At 49.5% G+C, this 24,745-nt stretch overlaps 2 protein-coding genes across 6 annotated transcripts in view; one reads left to right on the top strand and one right to left on the bottom strand.

Annotated features, from left to right (window-relative positions):
* TBCD (tubulin folding cofactor D) overlaps nucleotides 1-24,745 on the top strand; it is a 158,211-nt gene that overhangs the window by 47,488 nt on the left and 85,978 nt on the right. The window lies entirely within an intron of this gene.
* Nucleotides 1,424-23,009, bottom strand: ZNF750 (zinc finger protein 750). Of its 2 annotated transcripts, none has more exons than XM_073886039.1 (3): nucleotides 22,840-23,009; nucleotides 3,063-4,679; nucleotides 1,424-2,945 (listed from the first exon to the last, which is right to left on the bottom strand). In XM_073886039.1, exons 2-3 carry the CDS (start codon nucleotides 4,499-4,501, stop codon nucleotides 2,237-2,239), a joined length of 2,148 nt encoding a protein of 715 aa, XP_073742140.1. In that variant the 5' UTR covers nucleotides 4,502-4,679; nucleotides 22,840-23,009; the 3' UTR covers nucleotides 1,424-2,236. The 2 variants fall into 2 exon arrangements, with proteins under 2 accessions (XP_073742140.1, XP_025715472.1); XM_025859687.2 differs by lacking the exon at nucleotides 22,840-23,009 and adding an exon at nucleotides 10,390-10,542.

Here is a 24,745-nt window from a genome sequence, read left to right as displayed (position 1 = left end):
TTTCACTGAGCAAGAGGTCTTCAAGTTTAATTCATGCTGTAGCACATGTCAGAACTTTATTCCTCTGTAGAGCTGAGTAATATTCCATTGTATGGATATTCCGCATTTTATCTGTCTGTCCATCTGTCAGTGGATGCTTGTGTTGCTTTCATCTTTTGACTTGTGAATAATGTTGCTCTGAATATTGGTGTACACATATCTGAGTTTTTGTTTTTACTTCTTTGGGGTGTATACGTAGGAGTGGAATTGCTGGGTCATAGGGAAATAATTCTATATTTAACTTTTTGAGGGTTTATTACTTTTTATATGTAAAGGTTAAAAACTAGGAGCTCACAAGTTGGGTCACAAGTAAATACAGAAAGGTGGTATAGTTAAAAAATCAGCAAGACTTTTTTTGTTACAAAATCTAGGACTCCATTGTACATTATGAATTATAATTATTATTATTTAGAGAGAGAGTGTGGGGCAGGGGGAGGGGCAGGGGGAGAGGGAGAGAGAGAATCTCAAGCAGACTCCCTGCTGAGTGTGGAGCCTACACGGGGCTCAGTCTCATGACCCTGAGATCATGACCTGAGCCAAAATCAAGAGTCTGATGCTGAACCAGCTGAGCCCCCCAGGCGCCCTCCATGTGCTTTTAGAGACAGACCTGAAGGGCCTGCCGGGGTCCTTGTGGCTGTGTCTGTGATGTGTGACCATTGGGAGAATTACGTGAGGAGGGGTCAGTCATGGTGCTGCAGGCACACACAGCTCCACAGTGAAAATCTGCAAGTGGTCATGGCCTCTGCCTTCCTCGAGAACTCTGAGGCGTGTGTCTCCTCTCATGATGCACTGTTGCAGGAGGGCTGGACTGTCGTTAACTGTCCCTGGTTCCTCTTCTTATCACTTAAAATGATGCATGACACTTTTGGGTGAGCTATAAAACAGTGGTCTCAGAATCTTTGGGCCCTTGACATGGAAGGTCTCTGTTGTTGTGCGTAAAGCACGAGGTGAGAGCTTGTCTGTAGGGTGCCCTCTGATGTATGGTTTTGCTTCCTGCAGGATGGTTGACTTGCTGGAAAGCAGAGGTATCCTATTTTTGTTCTTTGTCAAAACATTTTGGTGTACGAAAATGAAAGAGCCCTGGCGTGCTAGTGAAGGAAGTGCGCATGTTCCTTGGGTTTGTGTTGTAACAGTAGATGTTTCGGGTTAATGGCCTGTGGTTGTCTGAAGGCACGGCTCAGCACTGCACTGCTGTGCTCAGTGGCCCTTTGTTACCTCAGGTGATATGTCGGAGGACAGGGGCCCCCTTGAGAAGTGGGAGGAAGGGGTCCTGTGAAGGCCTGTGGGGTGGGCCATCAGGAGGCAGCTGTAGGAACTGAGACCGGGGGGGCCCCAGGTGGGTGCCATCACGGCACCGCATACCCGGGTGTGTCCTCTCACACACACGCACAGGCAGGTGCTCTTTTTCTGGTTCACTGCTGCCTCACCTTACTCCCTTTCTCATCGCATTTGTTTGCTATGGCAGACTAAAGCATCACACGGAGTTCATGTATTTTTAAAGTCATCTATGAGTTTATTGGAAAATTAGCAATATGTACATCATTTTAGAAAGTGGAAAATGAGGCTGACTGAGTCAGGAAACTCACTGTAGCATCATGAGGAAGTAGGACACACTAGCTATGGCTGCACCAGCAATATGTTTTTCCTACTGGGAATAAATTATAAATAGCCTCTGGATGTTTGTGTGTCACTCATAACAAATCATAGTTTTTACATAGGGCACTTGAATGACAGTGCTGGAAATGTTTTCTCCTGGCGTTTTTTTCGGTAATTGTTATTTACTTGAAAACACACAGTAGATTTGATAGCAAAACAGTTAAAGCAGTTTGTTTTAGTGCTAAGGTATTTATAAGAAAAGTATTTTTAAAAGCTTTCCTATAAGATGGCGTACACCTAAAAGCTGTCTTTTAGTCTATGTATTCAGTGTGACATTTTACAAAAACAAAAGGCAGTGTTTAACTCCTCAGTCTTAAGAGTATGAGTCATTTAAATATTTTTACAACCAAAAGTAGAAGCACCTTTGAATATTCATGTTTAATATTTACAGAAACTGAACTGAAATTGCAGCTTCTTTTCCTTTCTTTCTTTCTTTTTTTTTTGAGAAGAAAAAGAAACTACATTGAAAAAGCGAAGGCGCCAGTGAAGATTTGCTGAACTTACTTTGGAAGGTGTGTCTACAACCTGTGAGAGCCGGGCACTAGGACACCCGTGTTCTTTTCCGAAGAGTGAACACTCTGGCTGTGTCGCTCTGCTTCGTCTTCTTAGTTCCTTGCTGGGACTTCCCTGCATCCCTTGGACTTGTCCTCTTTTGCCCTCTGGGTCTGAGGTCACACTGAGCCTCCGGGCTTTCCGTGGCACTGAGAGTGGGTGCATCTTGTTGGCAGGTGGACTTCGGGGCCGTGGGCTCCCCATCGCCCACCCGGACGTTCCCCGGGCTGTAGGCTGCCAGTTGGCAGAGGGCCACGGCCGCCGTCTGCTTCTGCTCATCGCTGCTGTCCACCGCTCTCGTGTCCCGGGCCTTCACGGTATGGGTTGTCGATGGCACCTCAGCAGTGTCAAGGCCATTCTGGTTTGTCTGAGTGTGGTCTGGCCCATCTTCGGAACTTTCCATCTCAGTGTTTTGAGCAGCTGTGGTGGCAGGTTCTGCCTCTTGCAGTGGGTTGTGGAAGGAAGGTCTCGGAGTCAGGGCGTTGCAGGGGTCTTTCACCGAGAGATTAAGAGGCATGTCCTGCAGCTCTGCAAAGTCCTTGTACACAGGGCTGTGAGTGGCTGGTTTAACCTCAGGTTTCTTGGAGAGGTTCAGCGGAGCTGTCCTGGAGCCGTCCTCTGGGCTGGAAGGTGTGGCCTCTGTACCACGAGAGGCACTTCCTGTCTCACCTGGAGCATCTCCGTTCATGGCGTCAAGGCTGGAAGAGGGAAAGAGAGGCCTTAGTAGGAACCTTGCTTAGAAAAGCTATTGTCTAAAGCATTTTGAGCACAACCAGACACATGCTTTGGAGATTTTGAAAATGAAAATTTCTTACCTTTTTGGAGACTCGTCTCTGTTTTCCAGAGCTTGGGAATGTGGGCACTCGGTGCTTTTCTTGACAGGCTTGAAGGCTGTCAGGCTGTGTTCGGGCTGATGGAGCCTTCCCAGGGAGCTGGAGGCTGGCTTGTCTGAGAGGCCGCACAGCCCGGCACATGGCTGACTTGTCTGTGTGAAGTTGGTGGGACTCGGCCTTCCTGGGGAGCCTGTGGCTGCGCTGCCTGCTCGAGGGCTCATTTTGGTTCCCTCTGTGTCCCTCTGCTCATCTTTGGAGGAATCTTTAGCCTCGAGTATTGGGCTCTCCTTCTCAAACTCGGTGTGTTTTTTGTGGGTGCTGGAAGGACTTGACTTAGACGGACTCAAGGCCGGGTAGAGCAGGGCAGCTTCTTCCAGTAGGTGGGAGCTTTGATCTCTGGAAATACCCGAGACGGGTGGGAGTCTGAGACCGTAGGAGGAGAACGCAGACTCTGGTCTGTAAAACCCATAAGGGATTGGCAGGTTGGAATGGTACTGCTGAAAAAACCTATAATGGTCATATGTCGAGGGGGGGTTCAGGTGCTTCGGGACTGGCCCTGGGGGAGGCAGCAGGTGCCTCTGGTCTTGGGCCCCATAGACAGACAGCAGGGGGGCATCACACTCGGGTGAGTTCCCAGAAAGCAGGTAGGGTGAGTAGATAGTGGCCAGTCCATGCTCTGTGTAAAAGTGCGGCGAGTACTCTGGGATCGCGGGGTGCACATAAGGGGAAATAGCACTAAACCCCTTTGTAGAAGGGATTTTGTGTGGGAACTCAGGAGGGAGGAAAGGTGAGCCAGCTTTCCATGGGTAGCTGGGAGCATGGAATGCAGACTTGGTGTGGAAGGAGGGGGCTTTGGCTGTGGGGTTGGGCAGTGCCAGCCCTTCGGGAGCCTCAGCATGTTCTGGCCCTTTCAGTCTGTGCTCTCCCACCGGGACAAATGCTGAGGGCCGCACAATGCCTTCCAGAATGGGCTGGGTGCCCCTGCTGGCTTCTGAAGCTGGACTCAGGGGTGCTGCTTCCTCGTGGAGAGCAGGCTTCTGTCCTGGGCACCTGTGGGGCCCACGTGCCTGCAGTTCCAGGTTTTCCTTTGCGTCGTCCTTGGCAAGGCTTTGCTGGAGCTTGGCATCAAAGTGTGGGAGCCCGTTTGCGACAGGCTTGGCGGAGGTGGGCTTTGCTGCGGCATCTGGCTGATTGGTTTGCTTAGGGTCCAGAGAGTTGGATTTGGGGCATTTAGGGACGCGGTCCTGCTCTGACACTAAAGTGATGGAGTTTTTGCAGAGACCGTACTTCATGTGGTTGAAAAGGTGTGACTTTTCATTGCAAGTGAAAGGACACTGGAAACACTTATACTTAAAGGGCTTTCCTGGAGGCCTTGGGATGTAATGCGGCTTTTTTGGTTTTCGCTCTTTGAGAAGACTCATGTTCTTTCTTGTGGTGTAGGCGCTGGTGTTCTCGCTGGTCTGATCACTGCTGGCTCCTGTCTAATTATGATCTGGTGGTTGCTGCTTCTCCTTTGCTTCCTTTCTAAGTGCTTCTATTTGCAGACAGCTCCACGTGCTGTGGGTCTGACAGGGGAAGTCTTGCTCATTGGGGCTGGTGCTGCAACAGAGGAGCAGAGCCTTAGGGTCAGGACACTAGCCTGTTGGGTGGAGAAGGAGTTAGCCTGGCTTCGTAACAGATCACCTGGAGGTACGGAGGGGTCACCATCCTCGTCAGTACGAGGATGAGGTGAACACCAGCTGCTCCCTACTTGTAACCTGGCCGCCAGCCCCCACGATGTTCCTGTTTTCTCAAGTCTGACCTGAAAAGCATTGTCTTGGGGCCGAGAAGAGTAGGGTGCGCTAGTGTCAGCTCTGAGAACACCTGTAGTTCTTTGAGTTTTGGGAATCTTTACCCTGTGACCTGAGGCCTCTGATGCCAGGAAGGTTGTAGACTGAGGCCAAGTGACTCTTGGGACCCCCCTCCCCGCCATCCATGTCCATGGAGTCTGTGGTGTAGGTCTGACTGCGCTGACCGTGACTACGGGAGCCTGGTCTGTGTGGCACTCACATTGCTTACGTGGAGCTGGGAAAGTCTGAGTGTGACACGGAGTCAGTGCTCCTTGACTGTCTTGTCCTGTTTAATCAGGTTGTGTTCTACCTGTTGGTACTTAGAAAAGAATATTTAAATATGCAGTCCCACCTTACTGCTTCCAAAATCAAATGAAAAGACAGCTTTATCTGTAAGTAGCATTTATGCTGTCTCAAATACAAATATATAAGTGCTGTGTTTATGTTGACTCAGATGGTTTTGAGATGCTCTCAAGGTGAGTTTCTGAGCCCCGTGAGGGACCGAACACTCTCCTTTGCTGCCGTGTTTCCACTGCCTACCTCATGAGCACCGTGGAATAAGTTCTTGCGCTCACCCCGTGCCTGCCCGGCCAGCGAACACAGATGCGTGTGGACAGCTGAGAGCATGTCTGGCCCAGGGCATCTGCTTGCCTTTCCTGACCTTACCTCCAAATGGTGGTGCCTGTTTGAGAGATGGTTGGATCGTGGTAGGACACTATCCTAGCCTTACCCTTTAGGAAGTGGGCCCGGGGCCGTCCTTGGCAATGTCCTGGGCTGCAGGTGTCTCTGGCCGTCTATACCTTCCCCCAGGGCCCTCCTCTCCCTGATCCCTGCCCACTCCCAGGCTTAACCAGAGATCTCAGCCTGGTTTCCTTCAGAGGCTGCTCCGCACACCCCTGGGGCGCTCTCTCTGCCTCATAACCCGAAACTGAGAACAAAGACATGAGGCCTGGGAGGATCTCGCATGGCCCCGGCGGCGTGGCTGGGTGCCCCGGACCAGCCCATGGAGTGACTGTGTCTGGGAGCAAGCGTGTGGGTGGGGGGCTGGAGGGCAACGGGAGGCGTCAGGGCCGCTTTTTCACTCAAGAGCTTCAGCTTCTAAATGTTTTCAAACAGCTTAAAAATAAAGTTAAAAGGAAATGATTTAACAAAACTGTTTTCAGATGTAGTTTTGCTTTAAGGACTGGGCAAATGAGGTCAGTCCTGAGCCTTGTGGGATTTCATGGATAAAGCATCACCTTCCAGACCTTGGGTGGTTAGAATGTTCATTTGGAAAACAGCCTTTTAAAAACAGAGAAATACATATGGGAAATTGAAGACACTTGTTTTCACAAAATAAAAGTTAGTTTCTCTGAAATGCCTTTCCTTGCCATCCCACACACTGCGATGAGATCATCGGTGGTGTGCAGGAGGGGTGGAAGCAGGTGGAGTTTGGGATTTCACTTGGATACCTTACATTTCTGAGAAAGCTGTCTGATTTTATTCTCAGCAAACTGGTTTCTCTACTCATTTATTCATACTCTTTAAAGACACAAAAAAGCACTCCCCCCGCCCCCACTGACAAACTGCTTTATCATCCATTGTTTCCAAAGGTGGATATTTACAAGAAGTGGTTTGTGCGGATGTCTGTGGCTCTTCTGTTGTGAGGAGTTTCTGCAGAGCAGTAGTGGTGAGGCATGTATTTTGGGTGAGAAACGAGACTTTTGGCTGCCCTATGAACGTGACTGGAGGGGGGTGTGTCGCAGAGCCCCGGGCAGCAGGGGAGGGTTTCATTGGCTCACCCTGCCCCTGACCTCCTCTCCCACCCTCTCCCACCCACTGCATGGCTGCCGGGGCTGCAAGGCAGTGTCAGAGCCCAGCATGTTCAACATGTAAGCATAGCTTTGCGTCTTTCTAAACTTCCCCTCTTATTAAAGGGAAAAATGTGAAATAACTCTTTATGAGTTCAGCCTATACCTTGGGGGGTAGGTATGCTCTGGGCTATAAAAGCACAATTTCCTTGCCGCCCATCGGGAAGCGATTCCAGCCAACCCGGGCCAGCTAGATAAGTCAGCGGGCGTGTGCCGGCACGTCTCACCATGCTCCCTGGTTCTGAAGGCGTGAGAACCTCTGCAAGTCAGGTTCCCATGATTGTATAGGATATGTTATGGCAAAGATCCGAAAAGTGATTTCATCACTAGCTGGAAGCATCATGATCAAAATGATGACAGTTGCAAAACTTTATCAAGTGTGAACCCTGAGTCTAGCGATACCGAGAGTGGACACAGATACACCACTGCCAGCATCCAAAACCCTGGAGCTCAGATGAATGAAAAATTCCCTCAGAATTTAGGAGATGATTCAGTTGTGTTAAATAACGATGTGTTAGTTTTAGAAGCAGTTTTGTTTAGCGCTGCTGATACTTTTAGGCAAACACATATATAAACCTATGTTAAATTTATCAAACATTTATAGGAGGCAAGTTATATTTAAGTTATCTTAGTGTTACTTAGAAGAATAATTTGGGTAATAATTGGTTTTATGTTAATACATACTTCTTTTAATCAAATGATGTTGTGTGTAAAGTTCTGTTCTGAATTTTTGTTCTTTGTTCAGTTAGCATACAAGGACAGTAAATAGGTTCTCCGGGGATCATGCCAGTGCCCTAGGAGGTGAGAGTGTTCCAGGGCTGACCTGTGGGAAGGGAAGCCTGCGATGGGCTCACAGGGGCAGTAGTGTTGGTAGCTATGGGTAAACTGACCTCTCAGGGTTGCACAATTCACTAATTAAAACAAGGGAGCACAGCTGCTTCAGATGCCGATGGAGACGGGCGTATTCACTTGGTCATAAAAACGCAGTCATGTCAGAGACATAAGTGGGATAAAATTGAGGCTATTGTAAGCTTTCGAAGGGAACAGCCTATGTAGCATGATGTCAGTCTGCGAGTTCTCCCGTGAGGGTTACCAGGGTGAAGGAACTCGACCTGACTGTCCGGGACCTTGTCAGTCTTGCCCTCTGTAGGGACGCGGCTTGTGACAGTCTCTGCCAGGCCAGTTTGTATCCTCTGGGCTTGGTGCTTGCTGGCAGCTGCTGGTGTTAAATATTCCCCCAAAAGGGTATTGTTGCCAAAACAACACAATCGAGAACTTTAACTGTTTGTAGTAGGTTTGGATTTGCATTGAGAGGTGAGGTTTTTCTGAAGGTACCGAGAGGTGTTTCACGTACAGCCTTTTCCTGGAGACGGCATGTGTCTTTCTTAGTTAATCTGTATCTGGGGAGCTGCTAATAATGCAGGACCCCTTTGATTTGGCTTTTGTTAGAGAACTGCAGTGTTAGCACGTTTTAAAGTTCAGATGTTAGCTTGGTCCTCAAAGGAGGTTTGTGTGTCACAATGTTGTTTACTCTTGATCAGCAGGAAGTGCTGGGAGCTGCTCCTCACGCACCTTCCCTCCCTCCTGTCAGGGTCAGAGTGGCTGTCCCTGAAATGCGGGGTCGCGTCTGTCCTCTGCCTGCCTCTGCGACATCCCTCTCGGAGTCCCGTCAGACTAAGCGGCCTGTGTACACAGCATCCACACCGAAGGGGAGAGACTGTGGGGGTGGTGACTTAAAGTCACACACAGGGCCCTGTGTGAGCTTCCAGAGGTTTTCCTATTTTATTTAAAGATGCCCCTTTTGTGACATCAAGCATTTTAAACATCTCCTTGCATTGAACTGATGTACTTTTTTTTGCCTTAGAAAGTGCCGGGAGCCAGCCCAGGCTGCCGCATTTCTCCTCCTTCGGGGCTCCTGCTCACAGACCCGCCGGGCGTCTGGGCATAACTGCCCACACAGCACTTTGAGCAACCTGTGGTTTCGGTTGGCCACAGGGTTTTGTTTGCTTGTTTTTGAAGTTCTAAATTGCCAATGTACTATCTTTCGATAGGTTCCTAAATGTGGACAATTAATGTCGTTGCCAGTCGTTAAGATAAGAATAATAGTGGCTGGCATGTTTAAAAAGTTTCTAAGGAGTTTGAAATCCAACAAACAGACAAGAGAAAAAGATTTTTTTTTTTTAACTTTGATAGGACACAATAGAGGTAATTATAGCTTAGCTTTATAGGACACTGCTGTGACGGGCTGGCTAAGTATGCTTGTCATGCGTGTTACCCTATGAACTGAACTAGTGCTGTAATGGTCCCTTCGGTGCTGTCCGGCTGTCTGGCAGGGAGCCTCGTCAGGTAGAGCGTTTTGAAGGGCATGCTATAATTACAATATTGTGATGTGGCGTTATTGCATAACCCAAGGACACGCCATTGTCGCCTACCCACTGGGGTGTCGCAAGAACGAGATTTGTGAGTTTTACTCCAATTGAGCTTTTCCAGTGATTAACCGCCACTCCCTCCCAGACTCTTGGTTCTTTAAAATGAAGGATAAACTTCGGGACAACCATGACCTAGGGAGAAAGACAGTTTTCTAGAAGGGAGTTTGGAAGAATGGAGCTGGAAAAACAACTAGGGCTCTTTCTAGTTTCAGCCGGAGATCCCAAGTTATAGACATAAGCTCTTACTAGTAAATGTACGCAGCTTTAACGTTTGACAGCCTGTCACCAGAGCCAGTCCCCCTCGGCATGCCTGCCTCGTATATCCCGAACAATACCAGTTTGAGGCATTGGGAGGACTTTGTTAATGTAAAATAAAGATAATAAATGTAGACAGAATTTGCTTAAATAAAATCTGACATTGGTCAGACTTGGCCATTTGGTCAACAATTATTGTCGTAACCGGTTTATGAGAAACTTTGTAAGGGGAAAAAAACCCTTTTTGTATATTTAGGGATCCTCTTTGGTTTTCTTTTGTTTTGGTAAGCACATGTCAAGACAGTACTTATTTTAGGGGTGCCTGGGTGGCTCAGTCGGCGAAGCATCTGCCTTCGGCTCAGGTCATGATCTCAGGGACCTGGGATTGAGCCCTGCATCGGGCTCCCTGCTCAGTGGGGAGCCTGCTTCTCCCTCTCCCTCTATAGCTCCCCCTGTTTGTGCTCTTTCTCTCTTTCTCTGTCAAATAAATACAACCTTAAAAAAAAAGGTAGTACTTATTTTAAGCTTCAGAAAGTTTTAAGATTAGCCTGTAAATTCAGCAATTGTCTAAACACATATGTATATATGTTTACATGTGTTTCTATATACATGATTTTTTAATGTTGAAATTTACTGTAGTTTTAAGGTAAGGAACAGATAAGCACATACATTTGAGTTTTAGTTTAAATTTTATGTAGAAATGAGGACTTAATTTCCAAATAAACTTGTTTGTCTTCTTAGAATAAAGGGTAAGCCTTATTAAAAGTTTTGTAATAATGGTCTCCTTTCCAGCGATGCACCTGCTGGTCCTGAGTAATCCTCAGAGAATAGAGCAAGGCAGAGCAGACACCTGGCAGGTGGTTCACTGAACCATATAGTTAGTTCAAGATACATCTGAGAGCAGTTTTGAAAGAAAACTTGAATTTGAGAAGAAGTCGGTACTTACCGGAGACGGGCAGTGCTGGGAGCGGTTAGGTCGGGAGCCGGTGGCTGACGGTGCCCAAGAGCAGGACCTGTTCTCACGCTCGCTTGCTGGCTGAAACTGGAGCCGGCTGTTCCAGTGGGAGGGGTTTAAGTGTAGGAGTTGAGCCCTCGGGGCGTAGAGATGCACCTGATATTCCTCCTGCCCGCAGCTACGATTCATGTGTTTGCACCCACCGAGCTGCTGAGGAGCAGCGTCACCAACGGGTTGGCAAGCCAAGCACCACTCCTGTGCCTCATGGAAGCTCCCTGCTTCGGTTTTGAGAATGCCATTTTAGTGCTGCCCAGACGTTCCTGGGCTGGAGGGTTAGATGTGTTTGCGGTTAGAATAGAGATTGAGAGGCTGTAGGTGGGACTCTGACCAGTGTTTGAGGTTGTAACAAAGACACTGTGTGTGAGATCTTCTTCAGAACCTTCAGCAAATGTAGTGGCAGCAGGTAGACTCCAAGATTCAGTCTTAAATACATCTCCCCTGGGAGGCCACACTCACTGGTGTCCTTGCCCTGAAGGGTCTGAGTGAGCTTTTTATCTCTTTGCCTTTCTCTCCTCACCCTTGTGCCTGGGAATCTTTGCCTGCCATCCCCCTCGTGGGGGGCTGGGGGGGACCTCAGCCGCCTTGCCGCAGGGGGCCTGCCAGTGCACGCCCAGGACTGGCACTGAGCACCGAGCTCGCTGCAGGGCGGCTGTGTGCTGTTGCCAGGAGGCGGCTGTGTGCCTCTCACTGCCCCTGTCCTTCTGTGTAACAGAGATGCTGAGTTTTTGAGCAAGTTTATCTCCCTCCCTGCTTAAACTGCTTGGTCTTTAATCCGTGGCTGTCAGTGAGGCTGGAATGCGGTGTTGTTTTGGGGCCAGGGAAAAGAGGTGGTGTGAGCTGGGGTCAGACCTCCTATCAGGCACATCTGGCACGGTGGTGCAAGGTCAGGCTTGCCAGGCCAGATGCTGTGGGTTTTTTTTTTTTTTTTAATTTTAATTTAAGGCTTAGGATTTTACTTTGCTTTATCTTTATATTGAATTCTTTAAAAAAAAGATTTTAGTTACTTTTGTCCAAATTGGGCGTCCATATAATTTAAAGGGAAAAAAAAAAAGAGTTCTGTAAGTCTTGTCACAAAACAGTAGTTCATTGCTGTTCTTCTCACCTATGGCTGGGTAACAAGCCATCCCAAAACTTGGTGGCTTAAAGAACCACCGTTTTGTTACCTCTCATGACTCTCTGTGTGGGGGGGAGTGTGGGCCAGCCTCCATAGGCATGGCATGCTCCATTGCGCCGGTCTGGGGGTCCGTCATGGTGTCGTCCACTTTGTGTCCTGGACGACTGAGTCCTCTTTTCCAATGGTCTCACTTCCCAGGCCTCTCCAAGAGGGTGGTTAGTGAGGCACCTCTTGTGTCCTGCTTCATCTACCCGGACTGGAGGGGAGGAGAGCAGGCCCCATGTCTCAGTGGGATGTTGCCAGGCGGCTGCCCCTCCCATCTCTGCCTTGGAGCAGCACCGGTACCTTTTCTTAGCTGAGTATTTTGGTGTTTACTTCCTTGATTCTAAATAACATTACTCTGTTGCTACTTCTGTTCCCTCTCCGAGCTTCCGGCTCCCAGTTTTGGATATTGTCTGCTGACTTCCCCTCGTGCATTGTGCAAAGTGAGAGTTTTGCCCTCTGTCTCCTCTGCCCTCATGCTTGCTTCCCTGTCATCCTGGGATTGCCTTTCCCTCTCTCCTGTATCAAAAGCCCACTTCTTGGATCCCATATCTTCTCTCTGGGGTTAACTCTTTACATTGATATGGAGCACATCCTGTTTGTAGGCTCCTGGGAAGGAGTGCAAGAGAGGCAGATCTGTGGAGACACTGAATGGTTGATGGTGTCTTTATTCTGCCTGGTTGATAGTCTGGTTGGGTATAGAAACCTGGGCCGAGGTTGTGCACCCTTGGTTTTGGAAGTGCTCTCCTCTGCATGTAGCTTTCAGTACTGTGCCTGCCCATTCTGACTTCCTGGTTCTTTCCCTCCAGCATTTTAACATGAACAATATTTAGAGAGCACGTGAGCAGGAGCGGGGGCAGAGGGAGGAGGAGAGAGAGAGAATCTTAAGCAGACCCTTCACTGAGCACAGAGCCTGATGCGGGGTCCATTTCACTACCCTGAAGATTATGACTTGAGTCAAAACCAAGAGTCAGACGTTTAACTGACTAAGTCACCCAGGCGCCCCTAATGTGAACGATCTCAAACACACAGCTAAGTTGTAAGAACCCAGCACTTGGAGCCTGTGATGAATGTTTTACTGTATTTGCTTTATCACAGAGGTCTCCTGGTGCCTCAGTCTGGGGTGGGGTGATTCCAGTGCTGCACATCTTGACGGGGACAGTGCTTCCCATAGCTCTTAAGAACTGTGCAGTTTTTACCTTTAAAGAGAAGAACTGTATGCACATAGTTAATGACATGCCGCTGATGTGTTCAGATGGGTCCCCCGTTGGTGGGATTTCCTCCGTCAGAGCCGAGTGTGTCTTACTCTAGAATTTTATGCAGGTGGTGACTCCTGACCCTCTTTTTCTCAGTTCCCAGTGTTTTCCGCCAGCCATCCAGTAGGTGATTCTTCTCTGCTGCTGTGCTTTTCATTTTCCGGGAGCTCTCTTCTGTTCTCTAGTGCTCCCTGCACAGACTCTTATTCTTGGACAGTAGTCGCAGTGACTTGTTTCTCTGAGGGTTTAAAGGACGGTTTGGGCAGGTGGTGGGCATCTCCCGCCCTCTTACACAGGTTCTGTGTTTTCACTGTGGCCCCTCCTTTACTTCTCACCACATCCAGAGAATTAGCTGCTGCCTTTGTTGGGAGCGGGGGCTTCAGGAGTCTGCTTCTTCGGTGACCTTCACGGTGCCCCTTGTTTTAGCCACCTCCTGCCCAGAGTTATCTGGAGCCTTTCAGGGATCCCGTGTGTAGATGGAGGTTCTGCGTTGCCTCACTGGTGCTCAGGCGTGGCCTCCAGCCTTCTGAGTGTCATCCCCGCTGGGCCTTCCCCGTCTTCATTCACCCTGTCACTTATGCCTTAAAGAGGGAAAGTGCTTTCTGTAGCTGCTAGTGGGATTCCACCAGCTGTTCTGTGTGTTCGGTCTCCTCCATTAACCAGAAGTCTTGTGACTGAGTTTCCGACCAGGGTCAAATCTTCGGGGAAGAGCACGGGGGTGGCAGTCGGCATGTATTGAGCGTTCACTAGGCGCTGGGCACTCCACCTGTGTTCATTCATTTAATCACTGTGGCAGCTCTGTGCAAGGTATGGCGAGTCTGGTTTGCAGAGTCAGCACAGAGAGGGTAGGCGATCTGGCTCAGGTGATCCAGCCTGAAGGGCAACAGAGCAGACTCAGAGCAGGTGGCGGGCGGGGGGAGGGCTGCTCCCCGTGAGATGTTAATGGCTGTGAGTTGGCTCAGGGACCTGTGTGCTCCGAACTTCAGGTGGGATGCCTGGTGGTCAGGCTCCGGGCCTTGCTGGGCCTTGCTGGGTCTGAGTGTGGGGAGGGACCTGTGCCGTGGCTGTGGTTACTCTTGTGGGGGGCAGCAGTGGTACCTGCTGGGGGGTGGGCGTCACGGCCGGATGCAGGCAGAGTCCGAACTTCACCCCCGTGCTGTGTGGGTCCAGCTCTTGTGCTCGAACAGTGAGGCATGGTGAGAACCTGCCGCCGCTACGCTCGGCTTCTCTCTCTTGCTCGCCTGCCCTCTTGGCCTGGGCAGTGGGTCTTTCCCCAGCACCGTCCCTGTCCCTGACCTGCGTCCCTCCTGTTCTCCACTCAGCAGCGTGGTCTGCACGTCTACGCTCTGTGGCTCCACTGTTTGCTCCTCGGTGCTTGGGCGCTTCTTTGACCTGGACCTCAGTCCTCCCTCCGTAGGATGGTGTGCGGGAGGGTGCCGCTCGCAGGCTGCTGTAGGGTCCGATGAGGTGCCCGCGGCTGCCCACCACCATTGCACCAACAAAACCCAGCTGGGGAAGGAAACACATGGCTTCTCTAGTTGACCTTGTAAGTGAATAGGAGGCAGTTTTCATTTTGGCACCTTTTTGGGGCGCTGTGAAACAAGAGCTCTGTGGAGGTGTGATTCAGTTTCTTTAATTTGGGTGGTTGTTAGAGGAAGTAAGCCCTGACCTGCTGCCAAGGTGACATTTGTTAGGGTCTCCAGGTTAGCAGATGCTTCGTAATGTCCAGTCCTTGCGGCCCAGCCCTGGGGGGGGGGTCCCCTGAGAAGGGGAACAGGGGTGGTTCCCAGGCCGGGGCGTCTCACTGCCCAGGCTGTATCTCAGGGCCGTGTGAGAAAGTGACCGGGCTCGGGCCAGCACATGGTAGTGCACACAGTAGTGAGATGGTAGTGAGACAGTGGGGGCCCTTCCTGGCTGACTCCAGGCTCCCGGAGGGCAGGGCAGCATCGTGTCTTTCACAAGAGCACACAGGTGTGCATCTCAGGGTTTCTTAACTGTAATTTGTTTCCAGTTGGAGCCCCGTAGCGAGAAGCCCATCCAGGGAACCTTGTGTGACCTCTCCAGGCTCCTGAAGCCTTGGTTCTGCTTTGCCCTAGGGGGCTGCCCATGGCCCCCACTGCTGACAGGCACCTGCGGAACACATGGGGGCCCTCTGCCCCTCCTCTGAGGTCTCCTCTCTGTGGGGACTGACGTTTCCTCCCTCGCTGCCAGAGTCTGGGTCCGGGTTTTATGCCGCCTTCTTTCTGTAGACTGAGGGGTAGGCTCTGTCCTTCCCCAGATCCAGTGTCTTTCCTAGGCTTTCTGGGGGTCTTCGAAAGCCTGGCAGCCTGGGGTAGGAGTTCAGGCCCTGCCCTCCTGCTCAAGCCACCAGGACCTGGACCCTGTCTTCTGGGATCAGGAACCTAGGAAGAAGTTCATGGATGTTCCTGGCCTGGCACCCTGGCCTGGGCCTGTGTGTGTCAGGATGTGCCCCTGTATGCCGAGCAAGCAGTGGATGCCAGGGACCTTGGGGGGAGTCCAGCAGCCCTCAGGGTCCTTGCCTTCCCCCAGTGTGAGGGCTTGGCCCTGCGAGGCTGAGTGCTGGGGAGCACGGAGTGCTTGCTGCCGTGGTGAGGTCTCAAACCTTGCTCGTGTTCTGGGCACTTGCTTTCTCACTGTAGCAAAATACTGAGAATGTCAGTGGAGTTTTACTTTGTCAGACAGTAGGCTAATAGAAATGAATGTCAAGTTAGTTTGGCCATCTCGTGAGGTTAGGCCACGGCAGGTGGGAGTGTCGGGAAAGTTCTATTGTCAGACATTTATTTTCCTTTGATGAGTAAGTCTGAGATGTGTAATGTACTGCCCCAAATTTTAATTTACTGCTTCTTCCAGTAATACCACCATGTGGAATTCTGTGGAACTGGGGCTACTTTGGTTTTGGAGGGGAGCACACAGGCCCCTTTTCCTGCCGGGCTCCCTGGTCTGTGGTGGGCAGTGCCCTCTCCCTGGGGCGGGGGCTCAACAGGGAGGCAGTGTGGCTGTAGGCGGGGCTGGCAGTCTCTGGGGACCCGGCACACAGCTCCCCAGGCTCCTCCCTTCTGGCGCCTTCCCCCAAGGAGTGCGCGAAGCAGGGTGGAAATGGGATGTGGAAGGAACCTGAGCCAGGGTGGGTGGGGAGGGTTCTGTGTTCCTTTTGTTTCAGTGGGGTCTCGGAACCCTGTGGTGCAGCAGCCCTGCCCCCTCGTGCCCCCTGCAGTGTGATCTGTGTTATGGCTTCCGCGTCTGAAGTGAAACCTGACACCATGAGCTATGGGCTTGTTTTGTCTTGGATTGGGAAACTGATTCAGGTTTGTGAACTTGGGCCAAGTTTTGAGGATTCCCACAGTTTTCTTCGCCTCCCGTCCTCTCCCCACCCTGGCAGTAAAGCGGTGTTTCGGCGTTCTTGCCGGGGCTCCTTGCAGTTTTCCAGGAGCAGTCAGGAGGCTCTTTACCTCCTTTGTCCCGTTTGTGTTCGAGAGGCTGCTTTTGGCATATGGATCTCTGGGTCTGTCGACCACCACATACAGGAGTCTCGTAGTTCAGTCAAACAAGGATGAGTAGAGAGAAATGATTGCACAGATTTCGTTTTTTCTTTTTTTCTCCCGACACAAACAACATCAGTGAACGACAGCAGGCGAGTGAGGGAGGTGCTCCTGGAGCCTCTCAGGCTCTGCCTCCGTCCCACCCATACCTGGTGACTCGGGACACCCCCTCCCCCCACCACGTGCTCCCTGTCCACCCCGGGCTCGGCCCTAATGGCCACAGCTCCTCTCCGCTGAGTCCCAAGTCACCAGGTATGGGTTTCAGACGTGGCAGTGAGTCTTTTTCTCCTTTATTTCCACACATTTGTCTGGTTCTTTTTATGATCTTCCTGTTCCTTCTCTCTGGCTTCCAGTCCTGCTTTTATGTCTTTAATACAACAAACCTGTGTTCTTGGTAGTAGCCTTTAGGTTCTGTTGCCTCAAGTTCTTGGGCTTCTGGTCCTTTGTCATATCCGCACACTCTCCCTTGTGCTTTTCTTGTGTGATATAAGATGATTCCTTTTTGGCTTGTTTTCAGTGGGCGTGAGTTGCTCCACACCCTGTGGGGTGTGCTACAGTGTGGCTCTGTGCTGCTTCTCAGGGCACCCCGGCGGACAGCCTGGAGCAGGCTTCATGCCCGCCCCTCAGCTCGGCCTTCCCCCACTCCAGACGACGTGCGTGGACGGCCCAGGCTGGGGGCTTTGGTTTGTCATGGAAGCCCCCCCTGCCGCCCCGAAGGAACAAGTCCCCTGCCAGTCCTTCCTTCCACCAGGGGTCCCTGTGTGAGAGGCCCTGGAGTTGCCAGGGTCTCAGTAGGCCCAAGGCCATCTGTCCTGAGTCTGCCAGTAGGGTTGGTGCTGTTCTGAGGCACTCTGTAGGGTATTCTTGCCAGCAGTAATCAAAATAATAACAGTGACAGTAAGAATTCATCTTCATTGAGCACTTGACTGTGTTCTAAGCTCTTAGATGAGTTATGAATCTTCATGGTCACCCCAGGGGACTGCAGTGTTTAGAGGAGAAGGTACGAGGCTTGTCCAGAGCCACACAGGCTGCCTGCTGCTTGCTTCTTCATCCCTGCGCCATGGTGCAAACGCTTCCTTTTGCAGGATGTTGCCACTTACTGCTGTGGTCTTGCATCGTGTTGGCTTAGCTAAGGTGGGAACCTCTGCTAGAGTCCCCTTCCTGCTGGTTCTGTGAGGGTGTGCGTGACTCGGAAGGCAGAGGCAAGGCAATACCACCTGTGTGCCCGTGATGCTGATCCTGGGGTGGTACAGACAGCCTTGTGGGTTAGGTGGTGGCCCGTCTCCCATGGGATCCCCTCCCTGGTCCTCTGGACCCGAGCTGGTTTGTGGGCACCGTGCCCACACTCTCCAGGCTCCACCTCTCCTCACCTGTGCTCAGGGGTCCCCCGTCCTTGCTGCCCCTCCCCATGCTCCCTCCCCAACACAGCAGAGGCACAGGGAACCAGGTGTGCATAGACTGGTCACTCGGGCCCTGTAGCCACATCAGCTCTGATCTCTGCATAAGTTTGTGTGTTCCTTGGCCTTACCCCTGGCTGACACAAGTAATTTATATTTAAGGCCATGAAAAGCAAGACTTAGACTACAGGGATAAATCAGCAAATCATCACAGCAGTGGGAAACAGGTATTTGGACAACAGAAATAGGAGGCTCGATTCTCTGGGTTTGTGCAGAGCTCTGCACCACGCTCCCCCGGGGTACACGGTTCTTAGACATGTGCAGAGCTCTGCACCACGCTCCCCCGGGGTACACGGTTCTTAGACATGTGCAGAGCTCTGCACCACGCTCCCCCGGAGTACACGGTTCTTAGACATGTGCAGAGCTCTGCAGCCACCCTCCCCCGGGGTACACGGTTCTTAGACACTAGGGACACTTCAAATACTGCACTGTTACTGGGGCATAAAACCCAAGTCTCAGGAAATTTCAAAGACTCTATAGTGCACAGACTGCATTCTTTTACCACAAAATGGTGAAATTAAAATTCAGATACAGAAGATAAAGGTAAGACATGAATTTTTAGTTTGAAAACATACAGATCTTAATAACACATGAATCAAAGAAGAAATCCCAGTGGTAATTTTTTTTCTTAGGTAGGCTCCACGCCCAGCCTGGAGCCCAACATGGGGCTTGAACTCACAACACTGAGATCAAGAGTGGGATGCTTAACTGCCTGAGCCACTCAGGCATCCCCTAGTAGTAATTTTACAATAGAAATTCAAAGATAGAAATGAACAGTAACAAAATTATTACCTGTCGAAGCTTTTGAGATGTGGCTGCTGTATGTTTGAAGGGGAGTTTAAAACCTTGAGCAGGAGTTGTGAAACTGGCCCGTGGGCCCAGTCTGGCCTTGGTCTGCTTTTGTATGGTCTTGGAGCCAACAGTGGTTTTTCCTTTTTTATATGTTGTTTAAAAAAAAAAAAAAGATTGCTTGTGGCCCGCAGAACTGGAATATTCACACTCTGGCTTACCCTGCCTTAAAAGCTATGACAGCAAAGAAGGGGGGTCTCCAGTCAAGGCAGAGGGGACGGGACGAGACGGGATGGGAGCAGACAGCCAGGCAGTGCTGGAGACGCAGAGAGAAGGCAGGGCCTGAAGAGGGTAAGCGTTGGGCTTGTTTAGGGGACGAGAGGCAGAGTGACCAAACCATGTGGCGGGGAGCTGTGACGTATGCACTGTGGGGACTAGAAATGACATGGAAGAACATCTTTGCTGATATGTTTGGTAGCTTAGACAAAGTAGATGTCCCTAGAAAAATGCAATTTATCAAAATCGGCCAAGTAGAATAGAAAGGTGACTTGTCTGTGCTTCAGTGCCTTATATATGAACATAAGTATAATATAATTGGGGTAGTAGATACTGACCTTCCAGGGGTCTTTTAAAAATAGTTCTGTTGAGATATAACTTATATTTTATACAGTTCACCGTTTAAGGTGTACAAATCGGTAACATTTAGTCTGATGGAGCTGTGTAACCATTGCCACCATCAGTTCTAGAATTTTCTTCACCCCAAAGAGGAGTCCTATGCCTCTTTGCTGTTACCCTGAAGCCCCCATCCTCCTCAGCGTTACACAACACTGATCTATTCCCTGTCTCTCTGGATTTACCTGTGTGGGGTATTTCTTGTACATAGGATCGTACGAAGTGTGGTTCTTCGGGACTGGCTTCTTTCACTTAGCGTAACGTTCCCAGGGTCCCTCTGTCTTGTACGTGTGCTCACGCTTCATTTCTTTTAGTGCTGAAGAATATTCCGTCTTTTGGAGTGTTGGTTTGCTCTGGCTGCCTTGAGCTTCTCTCAAGGTCCGGGAGGCTGGAAATCTGGGATCGGGGTGCTGGCGGGGCTGGTTTCTCCTGAGGCCTCTCCTCGGCTTGCAGATGGCCGCCTTCTCCCCATGCCCTCACATGGTCACCCCTCAGTCTGTGTTTCTGTGTCCTGATCTCTTCTTAAGGACTCCAGTCATAATGGATTAGGTTCCGCCCACACGGCCTCATGTTGCCTCGATTACCTCTTTAAAGGCTTTGTCTCTAAATGTAGTCACATCCTGAGGTGCTGGAGGTTAAGACTTAAGCTTTTTGGGGGATACTGTTCACACAACATATGGATAGACCACATTTCATTTATCTGTGTTACCAGCTGATGGACATTTGGGTTTTTCCACTGTTTGGCTGTTGTGAATAGTACTGCCCTGAACATTTGTGTGGATATAACTTTTCATCTCTCTTGGGTCTAGACCTAGAAATGGGACGTGGGGCTGTTTTACAGATTAAAGAGATGAACCCAGGGGCGCCTGGGGGGCTCAGTCGTTGGGCGACTGCCTTCGGCTCAGGTCGTGATCCCGGGGTCCTGGGATCGAGCCCCGCCTCGGGCTCCCTGCTCAGCCAGGAGCCTGCTTCTCCCTCTGCCTCCGCTGCTCCCCCGGCTTGTGCTCTCTCAGATATAAATAAATAAAATCTTCAAACCAAGTGACTATACTATTTAAAGAAAAAGAAGAAATGAGCCCATATCAAGAGTTAGAAAACTTGTGGCATGTGATGAATTCTGTTTCATTGCTAGTGATGACGGTGATGAGAGGACTGTTAGGGTCCAGTCTGTTTGCCCCGTTTTCTTCTGGTGAGTGTGTCCTCAGTATATCTTTTTCTATTCTTTTCATCCTTTTACATCCCTAGATTTTAGATACATGTCAGACCCAAAAATCCACTCGTTGATTTTTAGCTGGTGTGTTTACTCTGTTAACATTTAATCTAAGTACTGACATGTTTGGATTTGGGTCTGCCATCTTACTTTGGCATTGCTTTTGTATTCTTAAAAAAATTCGTTTCTTTTGCCTCCTTCAGAATATGGTTTCTCAGTCCTGTTCCACACCCTCCCCGTCTCTCGAGTTAGAAGTTGTATGTTCTGTTTCTCCTCTTTCTTTGCTTTTTGAAGAAGATTTTATATTTGAGAGAGAGAGCGCGAGCGAGCATACTGGCGCACATGGGCTGGGGGAGGGGCAGAGGCGGAGGGAGAAGCAGGCTCCCTGCCGAGCAGCACGACTGTCACGGACTCGATCCCTGGACCCAGGGTCATGACCTGAGCCGCAGGCAGCCGCTGAACCAGCTGAGCCACCCAGGCGCCCTCCCTTATTTCTCTTCTTTAAATTTGTATCATGAACATTTAAAGTCAGAAGTTAGTTTCTTAAACCACCAAACGTCATACACAGCGTACCCCAGTGCTGGCCCCTTCTCACCTGACGTGCTGTGATTGTCACGTTTGCATTCTGCCCTTTTGCTGAACGTTATGTGTTATTATCCTAAAGACAGCGTTTACTTGGACGTTTCTGTATGTGTATAGAATTTCTTCTGCCACCTCTTCCTTTTTGTATCTCAGACCCCTCCCCTTAGGGTTAATTTTACTCTTAGTTTTTTTAGACGTTCCTTCCCTAAAGGTGTTTTAGTAGCAATGTATCTCACTTATTATTTGTTACCATTTCTTGTTGACCCTCATTCTTGAGGATTTTGTTGTGTGCCATCCCGGACTGAAGTCAGCCTTCCTGCAGTGCACGTGGCCTCCTCTGGTGCTTGCGCCCTTGGTCGCCAGGGGCCAGTCGGATGGTGGTTCCTTTAGGTGAACTCCCTCTTCTCTATGGCTACTTTTAGGATTTTTCTCTGTTTTTCACATTTTCAGTTTTATCGTGGTATGTTAGGTGTGGACTTCTTTTTGTTGATCTTGTTTTATGTAGCTTTGTTTCCTATACCTGATTATTTTCTGTTGTTACTTCTGGAAAATTCTCAGTCATCTTTGCAGTTCTCTCTTTCTATTTCTTCCTTCCAGACTCTGATTAGACCGTGGTCAGCCTCATTCTGTCTTCATCTTTCTTGTCGTTCGTGTTTTCTGTCTACTTTTCTGTCTTGGTTACGTTATTGGTAATGTCTTCAGTTTTTTGCTTCATCAGACCCTTCCATCTCTGTCAAAGGCAGACATGTCCTTCATCCCAGCAGTGACACATATATTATGTACGTTAGACTTATATATGGTGCAGTGTGCACATGATCTATATCTACACGGCTGTCTAAAATTGCCTGCTTATTTCTGATAATGTCTTATTTGTAGCTAGCTCTCTTCTCATTTCATCTTTTATTAAACAGCTCATGTAGAAATTTATAAAACTATTATGTGAGAAGTCCAGATATCTAAGCTTTTGGTTTAAATCAGGTGAGTTGTTGTTGTTTTTTTAACTGACACTGCTGGCCAGACTACCCCTGTGTGGACACCGTTACCTGCCATGCTTGGCCTCTGACACCCGGCCAGGCCACCTTTGCCTGGACGACCTCCTGGCCACATGCTTTGGGGAACCACTTTTCAATTCCACTCAGGTTCCTAATTCTTGTGCTTGGCTGCCCCTCTACAGGGGTGCCCTTCATCCTGGCACCTTTTTCAGGCTGCCCTCCTCATGGACCCCTCCTCACCACACATGAGCTCTGATGCCAACCCCGTCCTTCCCTGCTCTGCCTGACAGTGTCAGGACTGAATTATCAGAAGGAGGAAGGCAGAGGTGTTTGCTGTTAAAAAAAACAAAAACATTCTTAATGTGGTGGTGTTTTAATTGAGGTAAAGCTCACATCATAAAATTCACTGCTATCCATTTTAAAGTGAACAGTTTGGTAGCGTCTGGTAACATTCAGTGTTGAACAGCTGTTGTTCTGTCTAGTTCCAAGACCTTTTCTTTTCTTTCTTTCTTTTTTTTTTTTAGATTTATTTATTCATTTGAGGCGGGGAGGGGGGACCAAGGGAGAGAGAGAGAGAATCTTGGGTAGACTCTTCCAGTACAGAGCCCAACACGGGGCTCAGTCCCATAACCTGTGAGATCATGACCCAAGCCGAAATTACAAGTCAGACACTTAACTGACTGAGCCACCCAGGTGCCCTTAGTTACCTTTTCATCACCCTAAGAAGAATCCTGGTGCCCATTCCTACTCGCGCTCCTTGTGCCTCCCCAGCCCCTAGCAAGTACTCATCTGCATTCCGTGTTTGCAGATTTACTTATTCTGGAAATCTCACGTCGGTGGGATCATAATGACATGTGGCCTTTTTGTGCCTGGTTCTTTCACAGAGCATGTCTCTGAGGTTCACCTGTGATGGAGCGTGGTGTGTCAGAGCCTCGTTCCTTTTTGCATCATTCCTTTCTATGACTGAATAATACTCCATTATGTGGATGGGCCACTCTTTGCTTTCCATTCACAAGGTGATAGGCACGGTTTGTTTCTACCTCCTGGCCATTGTGAATAGAGCTGCTGTGAACAGTCGTGTATAAGTGTTTGTTTGCACACCTATTTTCATGTGTCTTGGGTATATTTCTTAGAGTGGAATTGCCTCTTCTCCCCAAAATAAATAAAGAATAAAGGGTATCTTTAATGTCATTGTTTTTAAATATTTGGTACTTCTTTAATTACAATTGAGATTCTTTATGAGAGAATTTACTTATTTTTTAAGATTTTATTTATTCATTTGAGACACAGAGGTACAGAGAGTGAGCGAGCATGAGCAGGGAGAGAGGCAGAGGGAGAGGGAGAAGGAGGCTCCGGGCTGAGCAGGGAGCCCGATGCGGGGCTCGATCCCAGGACTCAGGGATCATGACCTGAGCAGAAGGCAGATGCCCAACGACTGAGCCACCCAGGCGCCCCTATGAGAGAATTTATAGTTTAGTGAAGGGAGGTTGATAGTGCATCAAAGTGGCATGTGTTAGAATTTATATTTGACATAAGTGCCAGAGCCACATAAAATAGAAAATCTCTGTGTCCTGTAGTTTTACCTGTTGCTTTTAAGAATTGAAATTCGTAGTTTGGGCCAAAACTAAGATTGTGACATTTATGAACACGGAGTGGTGTGGTTGTACGTGTGTTACATACAGTGTACTCAGAAAGTAATGTCTGTCTACGTAGTTTATTTTAGACACTTTGATAATGTTTGCTATTTTAATGGAAAATATTTTTATAAATCTTCTAATGAGAAATCTTGCTATTTGGGGAAAAATGCTTTACCTACTAAAACGATTTCCACATCTTCCAGATTTTGTTGTCTGTTTCTGCTATGTTAGCTGTGGCCCATTTGATGTTTAAAACACAACACAGGCTGGCTGATTTGATGGGGGTTGCACGGGTAACGCAGCTGGTGGGTCCCTGTTTACTTAAATTTCAGATCTGCTTGTGAAAGTGGTGCATCAGCCTTGCTTCTGGGACACTGCCTTAAGAACGGTCTGGTTAGTTAGCTGCACTGTGTGGATGCAGGGCATGATTGTGCCTGGCTGAGAGTACCATGCTTCCTTTGTACCTGCTTTCCCACTTCCTGACCCCTCTGTGGGTGAAGACTGTCCAGCACGTGATGCACGTGTGAGGCTCTTGCTCTGTTGGGAGCCTCCTTGGGGCCGGGCAGGCGGCTCGGTGCATGGCTGCCCTGTGGCCACCCCATGTTGCAGGTGCTTCCCTGCCTTGGCCTCTCAGTGGTCTTGCAGGAATCCCTGCCTGCATCCCGTGGAAGCCATGGGTGGCCAGGGATGGTGGCCTTGCTGCCTTTTGCTTGTGGCAAGTTGGCGGCCTGCAGGTGCCATAGGTTGTGGAGAGTGTTTCCCCTGCAGGCGCCCAGCGCTGGCTTGCTGGCTCTCCAGGGAAGTGCATCTTGAGGCAGTGTCCTGAGAAGTGGCCCCAGTGGTCTGCAATGTAAGAAAATGCAAAGGCTTTGGTTTTTCTCCTTCAGGCAAGGCTGCTGTGTCAGCGTTCTCAGAGTTGCCTTGTGGTCTGGGTGTGGGGTCAGTGTAAGCCCTGAAGTGGACGCACATGGCGGAA

Source organism: Callorhinus ursinus, unplaced genomic scaffold (assembly GCF_003265705.2).
Source record: "Callorhinus ursinus isolate GAN/ISIS: 27379988/994484 unplaced genomic scaffold, GSC_fseal_2.0 scaffold68, whole genome shotgun sequence".
Taxonomy (NCBI): domain Eukaryota; kingdom Metazoa; phylum Chordata; class Mammalia; order Carnivora; family Otariidae; genus Callorhinus; species Callorhinus ursinus.
This window is presented reverse-complemented; position numbering and strand designations above follow the sequence as displayed.

Coding starts and splice junctions, on each gene's coding strand:
- ZNF750 (XM_073886039.1), bottom strand. CDS start 4,501: ATGAGTCTTCTCAAAGAGCGAAAACCAAAAAAGCCGCATTACATCCCA. Junction 2,946..3,062: donor AGAGACGAGTCTCCAAAAAG/GTAAGAAATTTT, acceptor TCCCTCTTCCAG/CCTTGACGCCATGAACGGAG.